Source organism: Siniperca chuatsi, linkage group LG16 (genome assembly GCF_020085105.1).
Source record: "Siniperca chuatsi isolate FFG_IHB_CAS linkage group LG16, ASM2008510v1, whole genome shotgun sequence".
Taxonomy (NCBI): Eukaryota; Metazoa; Chordata; class Actinopteri; order Centrarchiformes; family Sinipercidae; genus Siniperca; species Siniperca chuatsi.
This window is the reverse complement of record NC_058057.1, coordinates 5,618,684-5,641,849: the sequence shown is the minus strand read 5'-3', so window position 1 is coordinate 5,641,849 and position 23,166 is coordinate 5,618,684. Positions and strand designations below refer to the sequence as shown.

Genomic DNA, 23,166 nt, shown 5'->3' with positions numbered 1-23,166 from the left:
TCTGGCCCAAAATTTTGGAAACCTCCACAAGTCGAATGTGACCTGATTAGACTGAATATAAATTGGACCAGGCTTAACTTGGGTCCCACGATGACTCTCAGATAATAGGAGCTGAGTGGGATCATGTCCTATATCTGCAGAAGATAAATTGTTTGTGTTGTGTTTTGTAGGTTTGAATTATGGAGAATCAAAACAGATTAAGGTAACAGAGCATTAGCCTATGAAAAGACACTTTTACATTTGAAAAAAACTTTGTTGATTTTATATATACAGAAATGTGTGTCTAGAAATGGGAAACAAATATTATCAACCAAAAAAGCTCTTATCCCACACTATATCCACACCACACAAGTAAATTGCCTAGAAAATCTGGTCAGACTGCACCTTAACAAGTAAAACACATCTACAAAAGTTTGTGCAAAGTCATCATTTTGGATATGAAGTCAAGTACCAGTGGTTTTTGATTTTGTCAAGTCTAAAGTCATCAGATTCATGAATTGAGTCCACACCTCTGACATACCATTAAAATGGGGTCCAAGATGTATTCATGTATATTTGGCTATGATGGTCTATGTAGCTTCTTCTAGACTATATTTATGACAGCTGACTGGAAATGTATTTAAACCCCTTTCCTTCCACTTGCCTTGCCTCCAGTACAAGGACAAACTTGCATTATTTATATTCTGTTTCATCAAAATGTACATGTATAACTTTCTAGGATTCACAGAACATTTTGTCATTGATGACTCAGTCAGTTGAGTATGCTGTTTGTCTCCTTACAGAGAGAGAGACTGCGGAACATTGAGAGGATCTGTAATCTGCTGAGGAAGGTAAGCAGAGAAGGACTAATTACATCAGTGACCGGCTTGCAATTAATCATGATGGAAAAATATGTACTTCAATGAGAATGTACATGAAATGAAGTGGAAAAACAATGCATCTTTCAATGAAAATTCAAAACAATTTGCAGACGACACCCTACTTTCACCTGATATCTGATACTTTTAAATGTATTAAAGTTCCTCTACAGACATGTTTTTAAGTATGTAAAAATACTTTGCTATTATTAATATTTTGTTTAACATGGTTATCCCACATAAAAAGTAAAAAAACAAAAAAACGCTTAAAAGGGGCTGGAAGCACATCTATTCTTTCTCCCTCATTGAGAAATTATTGATCAATGAACGCCGGCCCAACAACGCTGTGTGTTAGGTTGACCGGTGCCGGTGAGAGCATGGATGTGGGTGAGAGACATACATCCATGGTAAGAGTGCGGTGCACGTCAAGATGGCTAGAGTTAGAGGAAACACTGGAGAGATTCAGCCATACATGTCTGAGCCTCAGTCAGACCCAGATGAGAAGTCTGTTGTGCACCAAAATTGGCGACTAGCAGACCTATCAGAATGGTAAGTGTAGTTGGCCTCTTTTATTTGTTTATGTTGTTTATTTGCTTGTTAACTTGTAACTGGCAGTGGCTGACACAGCGTTAGTGGTTGTGAAACATCCAATATATCTGCTACAATATTACAGTGTGTTCACATTGTTATTATGTAATGTTAGTAGATAGTGGAAGGAAACTCCAGGGTCCGGTTTATGTTCAAAAACTGCAGACTCTACCATGTTTGCTGTCAAAACTTTCCCTACGCTAAATTAGTGCAAACCCATCGCTCTGTACTGACTAATCCGTTCTGCGCTAGAGTTTTCAGGTTTCTTTGCCAGTGGCATTGCGATAGCTTTCGAATTTGTGACTTACTTATCACTAACTTAATCTAGCTTGCCCAGAGTCCATTTGAATTTCAGATTTTAGGAAAGTGTACAGACATCTTCAGTAGAGGAATGTGAAAACACCTCTCTAGTGACAAAATTTGCACAGATACAAGTCAGTAGTCAAGTCAAGGTCTGACATTTTAGGGGACTTAAACATAAGAAAAATACGTTTTTGAGTGGAAAGGTACATTAAATATGTTTTGGCTTAATGCATCTGTCATACATGTAATCCAAATTACATATATTTATATCCTCTAAATGTTATAGTCTTACTCCTTCAGCATTTTGCACAATTTCCTTGTCTCAGGCTTCTGCTTGACAATTTAGTACTTGATTTTTGAGTGATGTGAGTTTTTAGAGCTGCATGTCAGTATTCCACAGGTCTGATTTCAGAAGTTCAGTTTTAATGACTTTTTTGATTTGCACAGTGATGCTTCCTTTGTCTTCTTGCCTCATGTTGAACTGACATCAAAGGGGAGACAGAGATTGAGAGGTTCTGTCCTGTGGTCTGCAGAGCCATGCTGTGTGTTTCTGTCTGTGTGTGCAGACAGTTTGCCTTGAGGACTCAGTATGAGGATGAGAAGAGGCCCCCTCCCAGCTTCAGTGTGACATCTGTTTCTCCCTGCACCTCTCTGAAACTCACACTGTGGCTGCACGTCTCATGCATGTCAACTTGAGCCCCCAGGCTCTGCACTGGCCCCTGGGGAGGACATTCTCCCTACAGTGCTTGTGCAGTGACAAATACACACATGCATGAACACACACACACACACACTCACACACACACACACACACACACGCACACATACATACACATACATCCAGATGTACTGTCCTTGCAGCTGTGACCTTCTGTGCAGTCATGCTACCACAATGTCACCAAGCAGCAGCTTAAAGTAGACTACCACCCAATTTAAGTATTAATTTGTACAATTCCAATCAATATTTGTTTCCATGAAAAACTATCTCCCAAAGCCAGAGATCAGAGACGTTTTAAACCTGTGATGAAGTCAATAGATAATCAAAATCTGCAGCAGCTCTACAGGTAACATAAAGTACATGCAACATAAAGATTTTTGATGAGAATTTGGAATTGTTGGGTCTCTGTAAATATTATTATAAAGAGTACAGTCTATATCTGCTCTATAGGAAAAATGCAATGCGATAACTTATAATATGTTATGACGTGGTGCTATATAAATAAAATTGAATTGATTTGAATTGAAATGAGACAGAATTATTATTACAATTTCCACATGTACATTAGTGGCACTATTTGTGCACCATTATCAGTTATAAATGAGAAGTGCAATCTCATCCTCAGGAATTTGACATAAAAGTCAGTTGTGACATATGCTACTTTTTCAAAGGTCCAGTATAGCATAGTATAATATTGTGGCCCTGCCCTCAACCATGCTTTGTTGTCAAGGTGTATGATTTCTGTACATTTGTAGATAATTAAAGCCATGCAGACTCTCTACTGATTAAGCACGATTTTAGCGATTTTCAGAATTGGGCATAATTTCTGCCACGTGGGTTGTCGTTTGATGTTCAGTTTGAGGGGTGTAACAATGACTGATTAATTGCCTGAGTGATCAATGATCTGGCTCTTGAACAATCAAATGGATTTCTGGAAGGTCAGAAATTTTGGTTTTGCAGTTTGAGCAGTTCCACAGTCTGATTTCCTGCATGGTTGTTGTCAATAGATTCATATTAAACTGTAGTGAGCTTCTTTTAACATTACTGGAGTAGCATTTTATATGTTGTGGCTAAAACTGTAGTCTTGACTGAGACTGCTGTAATATCAAACTGAACTCCACTGCAGACTGCAAAGTTCTTAGTAACGAATATTGTTCTTGCAAGCATATTGACATTATTTAGCACTTTTAAAAACCATTTTAAATATTGCAAGGCAAGAAGAGTAAAAGAAGAACCCAGAGTGAGTTGACTAAATTCAAAAGAGGAAAGAAAAACAGTTAATACTGTAAATAAAATAACCATATGAGATGGTTTTTGGCTAATCCAGTAAATTAAATAACTGAGAAATCAAGCTACTTAATCACATTATCACATTGATACAAAATGAACGGGAATAGCAAAATAGACTAACAAATGTCTATCATCTCACAGTATATATATATATATATATATATATGTACAAATTCATACATCTTTTCACGGTTTATGAACTTCATGCATACAATTCATGAGCTATATTTCGACTGTGTTGCTTACTGTGTCTGTCAGTGTAGATGCCTGAGGACCTGCTGCATTGTGAAGGTTTTTTCCTCCTTTCTCCAGAGCTCTCCTTTCCTCTACTAAAACTATTCAACTCACTCCAACTGGCACAGTCACAGCACGGTGGTCCTGATTGATTTGGTTAAAAGCTTTGGCTGCGTTTCTTTACGTTGGCATACCCTTTTGATAGTTTTCACTACAGACACACATACAGGACACGTGCCATTTTTGTTCTCCATAGAGTGTGTTATGTTTGATGGGTTTTGGACGCCTGAAAACCCATGCAGATGACAATAGCTTGAGGGGATATATTGTGTTCTGTACTCTCAACTGTGTGTGTCTGTGTGTTATTCATTAGATATGCAGTCTTGTGGCTTGAAGCAATGAGCCAGCACGTTGTCACAGCAACTGAGAAAACCTGAGTGTACTCATTAGCACTCTTCCTTCCTTTATTTTTGGACCTGTCTTGCCCCTTTTCCTCTCTCCCTCATCTCTCTCTTTTTTCTCTCATCTCCTCCTCTTCTCTCCATCATCCTTCTCTCTACACCTTCCTAAGTGTAGTAATGAATAGGTGACGGAGGATGAGCACAGCACGTTATAGATTGTTTATTAAGGTGGGGTTTTTTATCACTGCCATGCTGTCTTTAAAACTCAACTTTGGCTACCTTTCACTTGTGTCATCAGGTGATTATCACATCAGTGACTTTTAAAATAATGTCCCTGTGGAAACAAATCTTCACAAGTTATCACAGAGAGAAGAAACTTTGCAGCCACTGAAGCAGTGAGAATACAAACTTACAGTTAGAGATCGTTGTCTGTTTGATGTTGCACCATCAAAAAATTGGGTTTTATACCGTTTCAATTAGCTCTTTACTAAAAACTATGTGCCATACTACACACTACAATCAACACTCCACAGTATAAGCTGTTTATTTGTACAGCTTTTTCAAGTGGTGTGTCATTGGTGTCATTCAAATTGCAATACAAGTCACTGGCTTGCGAGTGTTTGGGTTGGTGCTTTTAATAATAACCATATCTTGTAGAGAAAACTCAAACTCTTGGCTGATAGTGCTACACAAGTATCTAACCCTCTTACCATCAGTAACGGGTGCCACAGGGGTCAATTCTTTGTCCACTACTATTTTCATTATATATAAATAACATCATTCCTCTTAATCAATAATTGAATGCCTGTTTTTATGCACTTTTATATGACCCTGGTTCCTTTCCAACTCAGGCTCTTGATGTCATCACTTCTTAGACTTGTTTTAAATGCAGATTAGACAATGATAAATCGTATTATCTACATTCACCTGCATCCAGTGACAATAATTTTAATTTTAGTTTTAGTCTTAGTCACTTACTGAAAATTGTAGTTGGTTTAAAGTCACATTTTAGTCTTTTTTGTTTTGTTTTGTTTTAGTCAAGATTTAGTCAGTGGAACTGAGTTTTAATTTCAGTCTAATTTTAGTCAATGTTTTAGTCATAATTTTCACAGTTTCATGATACTGTAATGGATTTTGCTCAAGGATATTTTTCGGGGCTGTAAAAATTCCAATGAGAAGTAAGCATACCTTGAACTATTTAGTTCATCATCTAGGCTAAGAATAAAATGTATCGATCAGAAGCATTATCTATTATGCGCTCATTAAATGAGATACAGGCAAAGGTGTTACAAAATATGTCAATGGTGCCTAAATAAAGTAAATGGAAAAAATCCTGACCCATTTCATATATTTATTTCTGGAGGAGCAGGCACAGGAAAGTCTAATTTAATAAAAGTTGTGTATTATGAGGCATACAGATTGTTAGCAAGGATGTCTACTAATCCAGATAACATTCATGTTTTCTAAATGCTTCTACTGGTGTATGTAACAGATTTGTGATTGGTAATAATGTTTCATTGTCATATATAGTCCATCATTTTACACTGAGCCTCAGTGGGGCATAGAAAAGTACAGGCCCAAAATTCATGTTATTTGGACAATCCTAAATGGAGATATGACATCACTTCCTGTTTTACTGCAACCTATAGGAAGTTGTTCCTTTATAACGTGTGCATTTTTTGCAGTGTCAAAATTCTTTTAATAACTTCTGATCATCAGGGTCCATAGATTCTATATGCAACGTTTCGTGCAGATTGGACTCACGGCCCTTGAGGGGTTCAAAAATGTATGTTGGCATATTTTGTGATTTTACAATAAAAGCGCCAACTAGTGACCAATTGGCACAAAATTTTACACAGAGCCTCGGTGGGGAATAAGAAACGACTGAGCCAAGATTCGTGTTAATCAGACAGACCTATGTGGAGCTATAGATATTAATTAATGTTTTCATATTTTGAAAAATATAGAGTGACGGACTTCTTACTTGACCATAAATTGCAGTGAGGCAAACTTTTGTGACACATCAGTGGATGTACGGTTGATTTTTTTGAAGTTTGGAATGTGAAATGTGTTGAAATTTACATTTGTTGTAATAAGCCACGCCCACCTTTATCAATCATTACCAAATTTTAAGCATGAACCTAGATCTTGCAAACCAAATTTTGTATGAATTCATGCAGCCAATTACAAGATATAAAGTTTTCGCATTTGTAGTTCCTTGTTGGGGAATTGAAGTACTGGCCCAAGTTTCATATTAATCGGACATACGTATGTGGAGATATGACATCATTTCCTGTTTTACTGCAACCTACAGGAAGTTGTTCCTTTATAACTTGCACATTTTTGGAGTATCAAAATTCTAATAATAACTTTTGATCGTGGGGGATCGGAGTCTAGGAGGTGTCCAAAAAAGTAGGTTTTGCATATTTCACAATATTGTGGAAACATTTTTTAGGTGGAAATGGGCCTTAATCACATGATGCAGATCAATTCAGGGAAAAAGTATGTTGGTACCTGTAAGGTTTTCAAATGTGCAATGTACTATGTGAGAGTTACTGGCCAAAATAGTACAAAACAGTTTTAGATTATAGCACCACCTGCTGGTTGACCTGTGTCATTTTTGGAGTCTGATGTGTAGGCTGCAGTACCACTTTTCCCAAGTTTATCAAGGAGGAAAGTCTTACTAGCCTACTCTTAAATATGGAGATGGTATCTGCGTCCTGAACCCAAACTGGAATGTGATTCCACAGGAGAGGAGCTTGATTGCTGAAGGCTCTAGCTCCCATTCTACTTTTGGACACTCTATGAACCACAAGTAACCCTGCATTCTGGGAGAGTAGTGTTCTAGTGGGGTAATAAGGTATTATGAGCTCTTTAAAATACGATGGTGCCTGACCTTCAAGAGCTTTGTAGGTGAGGAGAAGGATTTAAAATTTTATTTTGGATTTTACAGGAAGCCAGTGCACAGAAGCTAATACTGGAGAAATATGATCTCTTTTCCTAGTTCTTGTCAGTACACGTGCTGCAGCATTCTGGATCAACTGGAGAGTCTTAAAGGACTTATTCGGGTAGCCTGATAATAAGAAATTGCAATAATCCAGCCTAGAAGTAACAAATGCATGGACTAGTTTTTCGGCATTATTTTGAGACAGGATGTGCATGATTTTTGCAATGTTATGTAGGTGAAAAAAGGCAGTCCAAGTTTGTTTCATGTGGGAGTTAAAGGACAAATCCTGATCAAAGATAACTCAGAGGTTCCCTTACAGTGGTGCTGGAGGCCAGGGCAATGCCATCTAGAGTAACTATATCTTTAGATAATTTGTCTCGGAGGTGTTTGGGACCAAGTACAATAATTTCAGTTTTGTCAGAGTTTAACATCAGAAAGTTGCAGGTCATCCAGGTCTTTATGTCCTTAAGGCATGCCTGAAGTTTAGCTAAGTGATTAGTTTCATCTGGCTTGATTGATATATATAATTGGGTATCATCCGCATAACAATGAAAGTTTATGGCGTTTTTCCTAATAATATTGCCTAAAGGAAGCATATGTAAGGTGAACAGAATTGGTTCAAGCACAGAACCTTGTGGAACTCTGTGACTAACTTAAACTCCTGATTGTCACAATTTACAATAACCCTTATTTACAATGACTTGATTCAGGTCTTTGCTTCACTGAGGAATGACACCTGCCAAGAAATAACTTCCTCCTCTGATGAGTCCAGGAACACCTGAGCTTCATCAGGTCACTCAGATGATCTGTAAAACATTGCAGATTTCAGTACAAAAATGTTTACCTAGATCACTTCTAAGACAAATACACAGTGGTGGAGGAAGTATTCAGATCCTTTACTTAAGTAAAAATACTAATACCACCCTGTAAAAATACTCTGTTACAAGTAAAAGTCCTGCATTCAAAAAGTTACTTAAGTAAAAGTATGTAAGTATAATCAGGAAAATGTACTTAAAGTATTAAAAGTAAAAGTACTCAATACAGAAAAATGTCCCCTGTGTTATACTATTATATATTATATCATTAGATTATTATTACTCATGCATTAATGTAAAAGCAGGATTTTACTGTTGTAGTGGAGGTGGGGCTCAACCATACAGCAACTAATGATTATTTTCATTATGGATTGATTTGCTGATTATTTTCTCCATTAATTGAATGATTGTTTGGTTTGTAAAAATTCAGAAATTGTGAAAAATGCTGTCACAATTACCCAGAGCCCAAAGTGATACCTTCAAAGGAAAAGTACAATGAGATAACTTTTGTTATGAGTTGGCGCTATATAAATAAAATTGAATTGAATTGAATTGAATTAAAGGCTGCAACGGCTCATTGTAGCTCAAAGTAGTCCTAATATATCAGGCTATAAACCTGCACTTATGATGTAAGGTTGAAGAGTCCAACAGTGTGTCTCTGTGGTGGGTCAGTCTGGCAGACAATATCCCTTATTGCAGTAACTGTAGTGATGTGTGAGGCTTCAAGTTCTGTATATTCCATTGGTTTCTGTTTGGTTATGATTTTCTCTTTTGGATGAGGGTATGGATGTAAAATACATCATTACCTTGATTCATAGAAAAGCAGTTAGGTACAAAATTAATGTTGAGAGAGTCCATGAATCCATATTAAAGCTTAGCTTTAAAATTACTAAATGCATACAAAACACAGAGAAACATGTTTGCATGTGCATCAGATTATAAAGGAAAATTATGCAACTGCACAAGTAAACAGTAAGTAAACCAAAACAACAACAATGGCATCCTTTCAACTGCTGAGAAATTAGTGTATGTGTGATTTCTTCTATGTGATCCCTCATGCAGGAACAGTATAAGTTCTCTGTCAGTCAGAATAATGAGCTTATATGCAAACCACAGTGCTTCCTTGATCCCACACACTACCAGGAGAGAAGACCTGAGAGGTGGAGAGATCGGTGGAGACTGGGATGGGGAGGAATGTATCTAATACAGACTGAGCTACAAAGTAAAATATTATTGCTTGTAAACTTTTCAGAACATATTATTAACAATAATTAAGTGCAAAAAAACAATATTTTTTTCAAATATAGATATCTTTTAACGTAGCATATCATATTTAATGTTTGTATTACACCTAGATGCCGATATAGCTTATTACAGATATATCAGTATCGGTGCATATGTCAGCCGATAAGTAACAGGAAATTACACTACAGAAATGCCATAATAGCATTGTAATGTAGAAACCTCCATTACATAGTTTGTCCACTGACAAGTTGATTTTTACTCTGTAAAATGTTCAACTTAGTATGTATCTTGGTCACAATTCTTTAGAAAAAATAAATCTAAGGGTTCCATATCAAGATTGTTTTGTTTTTTTATGTTATGTGTTATGTTTAAAAAAAAACAATTTTAACTCCCAAATATCCATATTAGTATCGACCTCAAAAATCCTTTATAAGTCGGGCTATAGTTTATAGAAATATTGTACTGTGTGACAGTCTACTGTAACTACTCACTGATTCATAGTTACAAAACAATAATGACAAGTCACTTTCTTGTGGTCATTGCAACATGGTTCTGTGCACTTAGGACATGAGCTAAGTTTCCACTGGAATGCTCAATGGAAAACGAGCTCATGTCCTCTGAGCTAGCATTGTCATAATTATGCTCAAATTCAGTACAACATTACAGCTGGCGCTTCTCTGCAGTGAATCTAACACACCAGGTCTGTGCTGTCATTTTACTCTGATAGTGAGCACACTTCTTCCTTTTGTCTGTATTGATTCATAGTATCAGTCAAACAACATGAGGTCAGACAGGAAAAGACAACATTACCTGTTACTTGTATACCATGAAAAAAATACAACACTCTACCTCAGTTAAAGTAACCTTTTTGAAGAAAAACAATGATTTTTAACAATTTTCCATTTTGACACCAGGAAATTGTCAAAACAAATAGTTTGCAGAGACTGAAGGCTTAAATGTATAAAATGAATGAATTGGATGGGGTGTAAGAAGGGAAGAATAACAAAGGTATGAATTTAAGGGATAATGCAGAATAGATTCAGGATGAAAGCATGAATATATACTGTATTCATCATGTGAGAAAAATATTCCAAAAAACCCACAATAGACCTGTAATTCTTCATTTTACTTGACTGATGAAACACATGCAGTGTGTATGTAAGCAATAGTAGTAGACAGATATCTGTCCCTCTAGTCCTTTTATTGATGGTACCTTGGTGAAGCTAGACTGTGTAACCAAGGTGCTAAAGAGGAAAACACAGCAGTGTGAGCACAGTGTTGTCAGCAAACAGACAACACAAGCAGTAGATAGAATAGAAGATGTTAGTATATGCTGTTGGCATGCTATTGCATTGAAATGTAATACCCAATACACGAGGTGCTACTTCCATCCAACCATCTGTCACTTTCAGCGCTTTGGTAAATGGACTGCCTTTCTGAAAGCACTTCAACTTCAAATATCTCATTCACACATTGATGGCAGAACTGCTCATCAAAGTAACTAATCATTCACACACCAAAGGCACAGCCCTTGGGAGTAATTTGGGTCTTGCCCACGGACACTTCGACATGTGGACCGGGATTGAACCGCTGACCTTCTGATTGGTGCACGACCCGCTCTACCACTAAGCCACAGTCGCCCCTTTATTAGCTATCCCTCCATATGGACATATACGGGCACTTCCCTTAACATACATCCTGTCACAAACTAGATACAGAATGCAGTATTTCCAACCTGGAGCACTGCAGTATCATGGTGTGAACTCTCTCCAAGAATATAAACTCAGCCGGCCAGCCTGCCTGCTGGAAGTAACTCACTGTAGATTCAAGCCCAGGGCAAAACAGCACTCAGTGCATTCTGAACACTTAATGAATAAACATGAGGATGGCTTGGTTATCCGCTTTGTTGGTATATAGTGGGACAAATGGACAGTTCACATCTACTACGTGACATGAAAAGTAAAATCAGTAACTCTACCTCATGGCCTCCTCATTTGCTTGAATATCATAAGAAGTATAAATGAGAATGATTTAATCAAATTATAACTGGGACATAGCCATGTTATCACTTTTGCACCAATTCCTTTAACTAATTTCTAAATAATATATTACAGCTGCTACTGAAATTTCTCAGCTTTAACTCTTTATTCTATATTCACTCGCTGTGTGTATGCAAAACAAAGGAAATGGGTAGTTGAAATACAGGTTTGTTTTTTCTTTCTTTAAGACTACAGGCCTGGTCACACCATCTGTGACATCATACCGTAACTACATACTATATATAAGATAAAAGTTAAAAAAAGAAGTCAAGCTAAATTTAACTGACTCTAACTAGCTTTATCATTAGCTAATATTATTTTTTCAAGCTGCTGTCATCTTATCAATATGCACAATATGCATCTACCTCTAATTTCCAAAACCTTTTATAAAGGCTCTTGTATAGACTGTGGAACTGAAGTCTCAAAAACTCAACACCAATGTCTCTTTCCAGAAATCTTGACCCGGTTACTCAAAATAATCACAGATTTGTTGTGAGCAGTTTCATTTGGGAACTATTTTGTTTCTACCGATAGTTCCTACATGAAACTGCTCACAACAAGGTCTGTGGATTATCTGTATTCATGATTTCTAGAAAGAGAAACTGCTGTTGAGTTTTTCAAATTTTTTGGCGCTTTGAGCACTATAAGCTGAGTGCCATATAGTCCCATTATATTTGTAAAATGAAGACAGCTTGCAATTGGTCAACAGCGCAAATTCGTTTGTCAAAGTTCACCAAAGTTGAACATAACACAACAAACTTTCGGATTTACTTCAACGCTGCAAGCAAATCTACTACATTGCAGAAATTGATTTAGCAGCAAAATTTCATTGTTTTTAAATGCTAGTGTGACTGAGCCTTAAAGGTCCAGTGTATAACATTTAGAAGGCGCTATTGGCAGAAATATAATATAATATTTATAAGTATATTTTAATTAGTGTATAATCACCTGAAAATAAGAATTGTTATTTTCATTAGCTTAGAATAAGCCGTTTTTATCTACATAAGGAGCGGGTCGCCTTCCACGGATGTCGCCATGTTGCACCGCCATGATTCTACAATAACCCAGAACTGACAAACCAAAGTTTGTGGCCACCGTAGTTTCTCCCACACAGTTGGAAGGGAAGGGTAATGGGAGTGGTATTCAAATGGTTGCAAACTGCAATTTCACCGCTAGATGCCACTAAATCCTACACACTGGACTTTTAATACATTAAAATATGGCCAGGAAGGGGCCCAGGGTTTGAATCCAGCCCTGGGCCCTTTGTTGCATATCATTCCCTCTCTCCCCCTTTCCTGTCTATCTTCGGCTACAATCAAATAAAGGCAAAAAAGCCTACCCAGTCAAGCTCTGCTCCTGTCTCTCCACTCATCACTCTTACCTTCCCCTGAGTCGCCGCAGGTCAGTGTCTTTGCTGATCTCATTGTAGTATCTTTCACTTTCCTTAAAGTTCCTGGAGCTGTGGGCTGCATGGAACTTTTTCCCCAAACCTTGGAGAATGGTCCTAATCTAACACAAAAATAATGTGAAATAGGATGCTGAAAACAAGATAAAAATTGTAGCTTCTATGTAATTTAGAATAGAATTCTTCCAGACTCCTCATTCCTTCTTGCCTTCCTTCCCTCCTATATGACAGATTTTACTGATGTCAAGGTAAAGCTTGCTCCACGTTCCAATTACAGCCAATCAGATATGTGGATGCAGAGGAGTCAGGTGGGGAGGGATGGAGATGAATGAGGTCCCCTGTGGTTCCCAAAATGCTTTTGAAGTTTCAGTACAAAGGTTTTTCTCTCCTTCTTCCCTCCCTTTCTCTCTTCCTATCTCTCTCTGACTCACTCACATTCACTGTGTCCGTCGTGCAGGTCACATCCATCTCCACATCTCACTCACTCAGTCTGTCTCTCATCCTCTCTTTGTCTTTTGTCCTCCCTCTTGTGTACACACACACAAACTTACACACATGCTGTACAAATATCTACTGTATATACACAGTACATAGAACCCAGCAGCTGGGGATGCAGGTGATGTAGTCAGTGTGAAGTGTACTGTCTGATGTGTGGGCCACTGAGGGCCTGCCCTGTATACTTTGATAAAACTCTGTGACATTTGCCAAGACACAAGATACAAAGGGAAGCTGGCTGAACTGCACAGATGGTGCTTCAGTTTGTGGGAGTGTGTGCATGATAGACAATACAGTGACAATACAGAAGGATGCATTTTGACTGTAAATTCTCTCTTTTAGGTAGTGTTTGTGGATAAATATTTTTTGCAAAAGGTGGATGTCTGTCCTACTATTTTCTAGACTAAACCTATTCATTGTGGATAATTTTAAAACAGCAGAGAATTAGAGGGACACGTGTAATCTGGATCTTTTTCCATTTGAACAGTCAGAACATCAGTGGATACTATGAATATTATATTAATGTTCATCTCAGTAGTAGCATCATTCAGTTCACGTAATCTCTAAGTGGTTTCTGGGGACCCCCTAGGGTCCTGGAGTGAGTTTTTAGGGATCCCCATGATGTGGTTTATCACATCTGAGTTCAATTTCTCTAGCCACACCCAGGCCTGATTACTGCTGCACCTGTTCTCAATCAAGAAATCCCTTAAATAGGACCTGCCTGACAAAGTGAAGTAGACCAAAAGATCTTCAAAAGCTAGACATCATGCCGAGATCCAAAGAAATTCAGGAACAAATGAGAAAGAAAGTAATTGAGATCTATCTGTCTGGAAAAGGTTATAAAGCCATTTCTAAAGCTTTGGGACTGCAGTGAACCACAGTGAGAGCCATTATCCACAAATGGCAAAAACATGGAACAGTGGTGAACCTTCCCAGGAATGGCCGGCTGACCAAAATTACCCCAAGAGAGCAGCGACGACTCATCCAAGAGGTCACAAAAGACCCCACAACAACATCCAAAGAACTCCAGGCCTCACTTGCCTCAGTTAAGGTCAGTGTTCATGACTCCACCATAAGAAAGAGACTGGGCAAAAATGGCCAGCATGGCAGAGTTCCAAGACGAAAATCTCTGCTGAGCAAAAACAACATTAAAGCTCGTCTCATTTTTGCCAGAAAACATCTTGATGATCCCCAAGACTTTTGGGAAAATACTCTGTGGACTGACGAGACAAAAGTTGAACTTTTTGGAAGGTGTGTGTCCCATTATATCTGGCGTAAAAGTAACACCGCATTTCAGAAAAAGAACATCATACCAACAGTAAAATATGGTGATCTGGAAGACTTGCTGTGATAAATGGAACCATGAATTCTGCTGTCTACCAAAAACTCCTGAAGGAGAATGTCCGGCCATCTGTTTGTGACCTCAAGCTGAAGCGAACTGGGTTCTGCAGCAGGACAATGATCCAAAACACACCAGTAAATCCACCTCTGAATGGCTGAAGAAGAACACAGTGAAGACTTTGGAGTGGCCTAGTCAAAGTCCTGACCTGAATCGTTTTGAGATGCTGTGGCATGACCTTAAAAAGGCAGTTCATGCTCAAAAACCCTCCAATGTGGCTGAATTTCAACAATTCTGCAAAGATGAGTGGGCCAAAATTCCTCCACAGTGGTGTAAAAGACTCATTGCAAGTTATCGCAAACGCTTGATTGCAGTTGTTGCTGCTAAGGGTGGCCCAACCAGTTAGGTTTAGGGGGCAATCACTTTTTCACACAGGGCCATGTAGGTTTGGATTTTGTTTTTCCTTAATAATAACAACCTTCATTTAAAAACTGCATTTTGTGTTTACTTGTGTTATCTTTGACTAATATTTAAATTTGTTTGATGATCTGAAATGTTTAAGTGTGACAAACATGCATAAAAAACCTCCGATCTGCACAAAATTTTGCACATGGCATCTATGGACCCTCAAGATCAAACATTATTAAAAGAATTTTGAGATTTCAAAAAATGTACAAGTTATAAAGGAACAACTTCCTGTATGTTGCAGTGAAACAGGAAGTGATGTGATAGCTCCACATAGGTTTGTCCAATTATTACGAAACTTGGGCCAGTATTTTCCCATGCCCCACTGAGGCCTTGTACAAAATTTGGCACCAAGCAGCCACTAGGTAGTGCTACAAAGCCAAAAAGTTTATATCTTGTTATTGGCTGCATGGATTCTTACAAAATTAGGCCTGCACAATCAAGGTCATGACTGAGTTGATGCATACAATTTGGTAATGATTGATAAATAATACAATAAATGTAAAATTCAACACATTCCATACTTCAGAAAATCACAAAAAATCACTCGTATGTCCTACAGAGCAGACATTTTTTCAGCACATCCACTGATGTGTGACAAAGGATTGCCTCACTGAAACCTATGGTCAATTAAGAAGTCTCTATTTTTCAAAATATGAGAAAATCATTTAACATCTATATCTCCAAATAGGCCTGTCCGATTATCACAAAACTTGGCTCAGTAGGTTTTCATGCACCACCGAGGCTCTGTGCAAAATTTGGCACAAATCAGCCACTAGGTGTGCTTTTATTGCAAAATCATGAAATATGCCAATATATTTTCGAACTCCTCCTAGGTGGTGAGTCTGATCTGCACAAGATTTTGCACATAGAATCTATGGACCCTCATGATCAAAAGTTCTTAAAAGAAGTTTGATACTCAAAAAATGCACAAGTTATAAAGGAACAACTGCCTATAGGTTGCTGAAAAAACAGGAAGTGATGTCATATCTACACATAGGATTGTCTAAATAACACAAAACTTGGGCCAGTACATTCCCATGCCCCACTGAGGCACAGTGTAAAATTTGGCGCCAATCGACTTCTAGGTTGTGCTTTTCTTGCAAAATAATGAAATATGCTAAAATTATTTTTCCAAACTACTGTTTCTGAACCTGCGACTTCCATCTCGCTCATGGGACTATAGATCTGACTTTGTCTCCGTGGGCCATGTTGCGACCTGCCCATGTTGAGGCTTAGACCCTATTAGCACCTGCTTGCAGGTCTAGTTATAAGTTTTAGTCTTATTTGAACCAACACCCAATTAATTGTATTTTGTTAAAAAAAAGACAAATCACTTACACAGTTGGTCAAAAATGAGGGCTTATGGAATATTTGGGGTAGTGAAAACATTTGAGGAGTCCTGACTCTGTGACTAATATTGATGAGGTGACTATGCATATGATTGAGAGCCACCATGCTGTGCTTTTAATTGAGCACAATGGGGTTATTTTTGCATGATGAAACAAAATAGTTATTGTTATAAAATTGGATAACCTACCCTGATTCTGGGACTACTGTTCTCTCTGCAAGCATGCTTAGCTGGAAATAGTTTATTTGAGGCAACAACAAAAAAAACAACAGGGAATATACAATGTTTATATATAGTAATTGTGTCTTTCCCCTACACATCCAGTCTTTATTCTGTCCCTCTGTCATTCCTCAACATTTCAGTCTCACATTGTCTCTGTCTGAGGCTGTATGGCTTCCAGTCTGGACATAAATCATTCATTGCAGATTCATCCAATAGTAACAGAATTCCTCTGGATACTCAGCTGTGTAGTCTCATTACATAGCTTCACAGAGCGAGTTATCACCGCTGGTGAAGAGGTGTATAATCCAGGTTACTCAGGTACTAGTAAAAATTTGCTTCTGCAGCCTTTTCTTTTGTGTGGTTTCTGTGTGCTGCCATGGCAATATCCTGAAAAAGTACCATTGTCAGCTCAAGTGGCAAATAATCATGTACATGCACAAGAATGGCAGTTGCCTCTTTGCCACTGCTGACCTCAGGGGCAAGGCTGCCATCATGTTTACTTTGGAAACAATGAAGGTGGCGATGGTAACCACTCGCTGTCTGAAAGCATCTTTAGACAGAAGCTGTCCTCTATATATACAGTACCTTATACAGTTGTAGTGCCATAACCATATATTCATATTCTCAGGCAACATGTATATTTGTTTGTATGTGCATGCATGTGCCTGACTGGGCCTGACTTCTGACTGTGTGCCTTCTGACTGTTTTACTCAGAGAGCTAACATCTGCTATATGGGGAACTAGGTGTGTGTGTGTGTGTGTGTGTGTGTGTGTGTGTGTGTGTGTGTGTGTGTGTGTGTGTGTGTGTGTGTGATTGAGTGAGGTATTTCTGTTTGCATTTTTATGTTTTGTATTTGCAAATGTCTGCTTGCTGAAATGTGCTTAAACAAGACCCTGAATTCCTTCCAGCTCCAGCTTTGTAGCTGACTTCTTGAGCAAAAAAGAGAATTTCTCTGCAGGGATCCAAGAGTGTCACATCATCATTATGTGGCTGTGCTGTGATGTATAGTCAATGTTGTCATAAATATTAGTATTAAATACAAATAAAACTATTAGAGAACTATTAGTAATGGTAGTAACAAAAAGTGTTTCAGCTCAGGCTTAAGATGTTCAGTGATGGAGGCATAGTTGTGTTACTGCTGCATCATTTCTCCATTCCAAAAGCAATTGCCTAGAAAATTTAAACAGCATTCTCTTCTTAGTCATCCAAAGACACAAATATCAGCACAGTTAGGATATCTGAGCCTATCTGAAACAATGTTGCTCTGGGCCCCACTTAATTACTACTAATTTGTACATCCCAATAGAATCTTTATGTCCTCTGTCCCCCACATTAAGACCTTTCCGTTTTTGCATATCTATGTGTTTTGCCTCATAACATTGTCATTTTTTACAGTATTATCAAGTTTCAACATTCCCAGAGTCAGCACAACCTCAGATAATGATATATATCATTCAATAAAGCCTTCTATTCACTATAATAGGGGATATTAGCCCATAAAACAAAAACAACAGAACTTTTACTTTTTTCATTGAAAACAGCACTGCAAACCATATTAATGAACTAAAAACCCAACATAAAAAGTTGCAGACATTTGTTTGGGTTGTGCTAGAAGTGGTTATAGTATATATAGTGGTATAGTAGTATTTGGTTTATTTCATCCATTTCATATATTCTATTTACATCCACCCTATACTATTCTACAGTACTAGTCTGTTTATTTTACATACTATACATTTACTTTACCATGATTAGTATTGCTTACAGGAAAAACACACATGCACACACATCAGATAATGTAGATCTGGCTAGCTTACAGTGCAAATGCTGTCCTAGTGTGCAAAAACAGTATATCTGCAATCCAAAATCACATTTCCCTACTCTGTACCCTACATAATACATCATAATGTATTTATTTCATAATAGCATTACTTACCTGTCCTCGTAAGGATTTATACATTTGCAAAATTCCTCTCATCCTATGAATAGCAAGACTCGGGCAGAGAATTGTTGTTGTCATTGTCCTTGACATCTCCTTTAAAAATAAGCTCCAATGTGCATCAGCTGCACTAAATGTCTTTTTTGCCATGTCTTTGTATCGTTGTATCTGTTTGTATCTCTTTGTTTCTGTACAAACTCTCTCACTGCTTTGCTCCTGTGTTACAATACACCAAAGATACGTCTCTGCGATAAACACAACAACACAGCCAAGCCTCTGAATAAGACTTTCCGATTGGCAGTGACATCCTCTGCTGTAGCCAATAGACAATTCAGACATGTGACTCTTACAACACCAACAAAGATGGTGAATGAGAACTGATACCTGCAGAAAGAATGAGCAAAGTGTTGGGCAGGGGGTGAGATTATCCACGTTTTTTACAACTTTTCATATTAGATTTACTAGCAGAAGTAAATTACTCACATGCACACACAAGGGCTCCCCGGTTAGCATATTTTCTGTAGTTCAACAGGAAAACATGGCATGTCTCTAGCTTAATTAAATTCAATTCAGTTTTATTTATATAGTGCCAGTTCATAACAGAAGTTATCTCATTGCACTTTTCCTACAGAGCAGGTCTAGACTGTACTACGTATAATATTATTTACAGAGACCCAACAAATCCCACCATGAGCAAGCACTTGGCGACAGTGGCAAGAAAAAACTTCCTTTTAACAGGCAGAAACCTTGGGCAGAACCAGACTCAAATGTGGGCGGCCATCCGCCGCTGCTGTGTTAGGTTTTGAGAGAGAGACAGAGACAGAGAGGTAAGGGGGGTGGGGGAGAGGGAAGCACAATGCAAATTCCACCTAGAATTTTAAAATAGCAATAATATAATGGTTAATTAATATTAATAAAGTGATAATAATAGGAATTATGGTCAAAGGAATAATGATGACAATAATAGTAACAAAACCAATAACAACAACTGTAGCAGCAGTTGTCTAGCAGGAACACGAGGGCAGCAGGTTGCCCACAATCACAGATCCAGTCTCTGCAGCTCTGGAGATAGAAATACCTGCTGGAAGCCACAGAAGGACAGAGGATAGAGATGAGAAAGCACACAACTACGGGGAAAGGGAAGATGTAGAGTTAGTAACATGCAGTAATGGTATAAAAATGCATACAGACAGAGAGGGAGAGGAGGAGAGAGAAAAGAGATCCTGGGAAGTCTCCCGGCAGTCTAGGCCTATAGCACCATAACTAAGGTATGGTTTAGGACTCACCCAAGCCAGCCCTAACTATAAGTTTTATCAAAGAGGAAAGTCTTAAGCCTACTCTTAAATGTGGAGATGGCGTCTGACTCCCGAACCCAAACTGGGATCTGATTGCACAGAAAAGGAGCTTGATAACTGAAGGTTCTGGCTCCCATTCTACTTTTGGAGACTCTAAGAACCGCAAGTAACCTTCATTCTGGGAGCACAATGTTCTAGTCGAATAATATGGTATTATGAGATCTTTAAGATACAATGGTGCCTGACCATTAAGAGCTTTGTAGGTGAGGAAAAGGATTCTGTGGAAAGACTATTAAATGTTCAATTTCAATGCCATATACCAGAACAAGGTTGAGGGTGTGGTCAAAACAGTGAGTGGGTTTATGTACACTCTGACAAAAGCCAGTCAAATCTAATGACATAAACGCAGTACTAAGGCTATGATTTTCAACATCAACATGAATATTGAAATCACCTACAATAATTACTTTATCTGTTTTAAAGACTAAACTTGATAAAATTTAGAATAAGGACCAGGAGTGCAGTACACTATAACAAATAGAATTTGCTGTTGTGTTTTCCAGGTTGGGTGTGAAAGACTAAGAACAAGGTTTTCAAATGAGTTATAATTTAGTTTAGCTTTGATTAATAGGCTTGAGTCAAAAATGGCTGCAACTCCACCTCCTCGGCCAGTGCCTCGAGGAATATTAGTATTAATATGACTGGGCAGAGTTGATTCATTTAGGCTAACATATGCTTCTTGACCCAGCCAGGTTTCAGTAAGACAAAATAAGTCAATATGATACTCTGATATTAAATCTTTCACTAGTACAGCATTAGATGACAGAGATCTGATGTTTAAGAGTCCACCTTTAATTCTCCTTTTTTGTTATGCTATTTCATCGTTTTTGTTTAGGTTTTTATGTATAACTCCACTTGTGTTAACTTTAGATTTTATTAATTTAAGTGGTCAGGGGGCAGACACTGTCAGTAAAGAGTTTTGGGTGGGTAACTGCTCTGGAAGCGCAGAGAAGCATGTAGGTCTGCAACTCTGCCTCCTGGTCTCAACTCTGAGTTGTCATGGTTTTGGTCCACTAATAAACTCTGCCAGATTTCTAGATATGAGAGCTGCTCCATCCAAAGTGGGATGAATGCCGTCTCTCCTAATCAGACCAGGTCTTCCCCAGAAAGTCTGCAAAGTCTACAAAGCCCACATCATTTGCTGGACACCACCTCGACAGCCAGCGGCGGAATTAAGACATGCGGCTAGGATATGAAATAGGATTAGGAATAGGATGTCACCTGCTCTGGCCCCAGGAATACATTTGACTATGGTCCCTGGTAGAGCTAACTTCACGTTTCTCAAACGGAACTGCCAATAATGAGAGTTGGTTTCTCAGTGGGTGTGTCGCTGAGTGGAGAGAACTTGTTGGAAACGTGAACAGGTTGGTGGTGAACCGTGGGCTTCTGCTTAGGGCTTTGCATCCTTCGCTAGTAACACACGAACACCAGTGACCGGAAATGATACAGCTCAAACCGTTGAGGAGTAATGATGCTCTAAAGACAAAATGATATTTGGGAGTGTATATGCCACTGTGGGTCTCAGGATAGACTGTCTTCAGCAGTATAATCATTATAAATTTTACGATTAGTAACAGCATTGGGCTGTCGCTCCATTTTGTCATGTACCTGACAATGGCATTAGAAAAGGGTTGCACCAAAAATGTAGATTCATCCTCTGGGGACTATGAATATCCACTGCTAATTCCACTGTAATCTGGCCAAAAGTTGTGAAGGTTGGACAGACAGTAAACAACGTTTCCTGAATCGTTAGTATTGACTATTATTAGATTCGATCGAGTGTACATGAAGCCACTCACTGTTTTAACCACACCCTCAACCTTGTTCTGCTATATGGCATTGAAATTGAATTTAATAATCTTTCCAAAGAATCCTTCTTTATTGGACCATTATTTAATAACTTTTGAACTGCTGGACTACACACCATTAGGCAAAAATTCTTACTCTAAATGTCTGATATTGCTGTAGCCAAATTTAAGGAAGCACTTCCATCTGCATTTAATTCAATGTTATGTCTCAGTATTACAGAGTTCTCCTATGCAAATAACAGCCCATCCCAAATTGACCATTTAGTTGATAGTGCTGCAGGAACGACGCACTGCGAACGACACTCGATTCTATCGCTCTTCTAAAAAAGAAGATAATAAAACAAAGGTTAGCTCCATGGTATGACCCCCAAACCCGCAAATTAAAGCAAACATCACAAAAACTTGAAAGGAAATGGTGTTCCAACAACCAGGAAGAATCTCGTTTAGTCTGGCAAGATAGTCTTAAAACATATAGGAAGGCCCTCCGTAATGCCAGAGCAGCCTACTACTCATCATTAATAGAGGAAAAAAAAACAACCCCAGGTTTCTTTTCAGCACTGTAGCCAGACTGACAGAGAATCACAGCTCTATTAAGCCATGTATTCCTATAGCGCTCAGTAGTAACGACTTCATGAGCTTCTTTTATGATAAAATTTTAACTATTAGAGAAAAAATTCATCGTCCTGCCTTCAACCGGTGCCGACTTGTCTTCAAACACAGGAATCTTGGAAACAGCTGTAGAGCCTGATGTGTGTTTTGGCTGATTTGCTCCTGTCGATCTTCTTCAGCTGACTTCCACGATTAATTCATCTAAGCCATCGACCTGTCTCTTAGACCCCATTCCAACTAGGCTGCTTAAAGACATTTTACCCTTAGGTAGCACTTCTTTACTGGATTTGATCAATCTGTCTTTATTAACAGGCTATGTACCACAATCCTTTAAAGTAGCTGTAATTAAACCGCTTCTTGAAAAGCCCACTCTTGATCCAGGGGTCTTAGCCAACTATAGACCTATACCTAACCATCCCTTTCTCTCTAAGATCCTTGAGAAAGCAGTCGCCAATCAGTTGTGTGACTTTCTAAATAACAATAGTTTATTTGAGGATTTTCAGTCAGGATTTAGAGTGCATCATAGCACAGAGACAGCACTGGTGAAAATTACAAATTAACTTTTAATTGCATCAGACAATGGACTTGTCTTTGTACTTGTCTTGTTAGATCTTAGTGCTGCGTTCGACACCATTGACCATCACATTCTATTACAGAGACTGGAACATGTATCTATCAGATCGATCTCAGTTTGTACATGTTAGCCGTGAGTCCTCCGTGCATGCCCAAGTTAGTCACGG

The 23,166-nt window shown here is 38.3% G+C and overlaps 2 protein-coding genes across 2 annotated transcripts in view; both read left to right on the top strand.

Moving 5' to 3' along the window:
• The window catches only part of LOC122863541, a 314,269-nt gene that overhangs the window by 198,585 nt on the left and 92,518 nt on the right, over positions 1-23,166 (top strand). The window lies entirely within an intron of this gene.
• cnih3 (cornichon family AMPA receptor auxiliary protein 3) overlaps positions 1-23,166 on the top strand; it is a 142,667-nt gene that overhangs the window by 63,345 nt on the left and 56,156 nt on the right. The window contains 1 exon segment of the mRNA XM_044169412.1: positions 783-830. Coding sequence (XP_044025347.1) covers positions 783-830 — 48 coding nt within the window.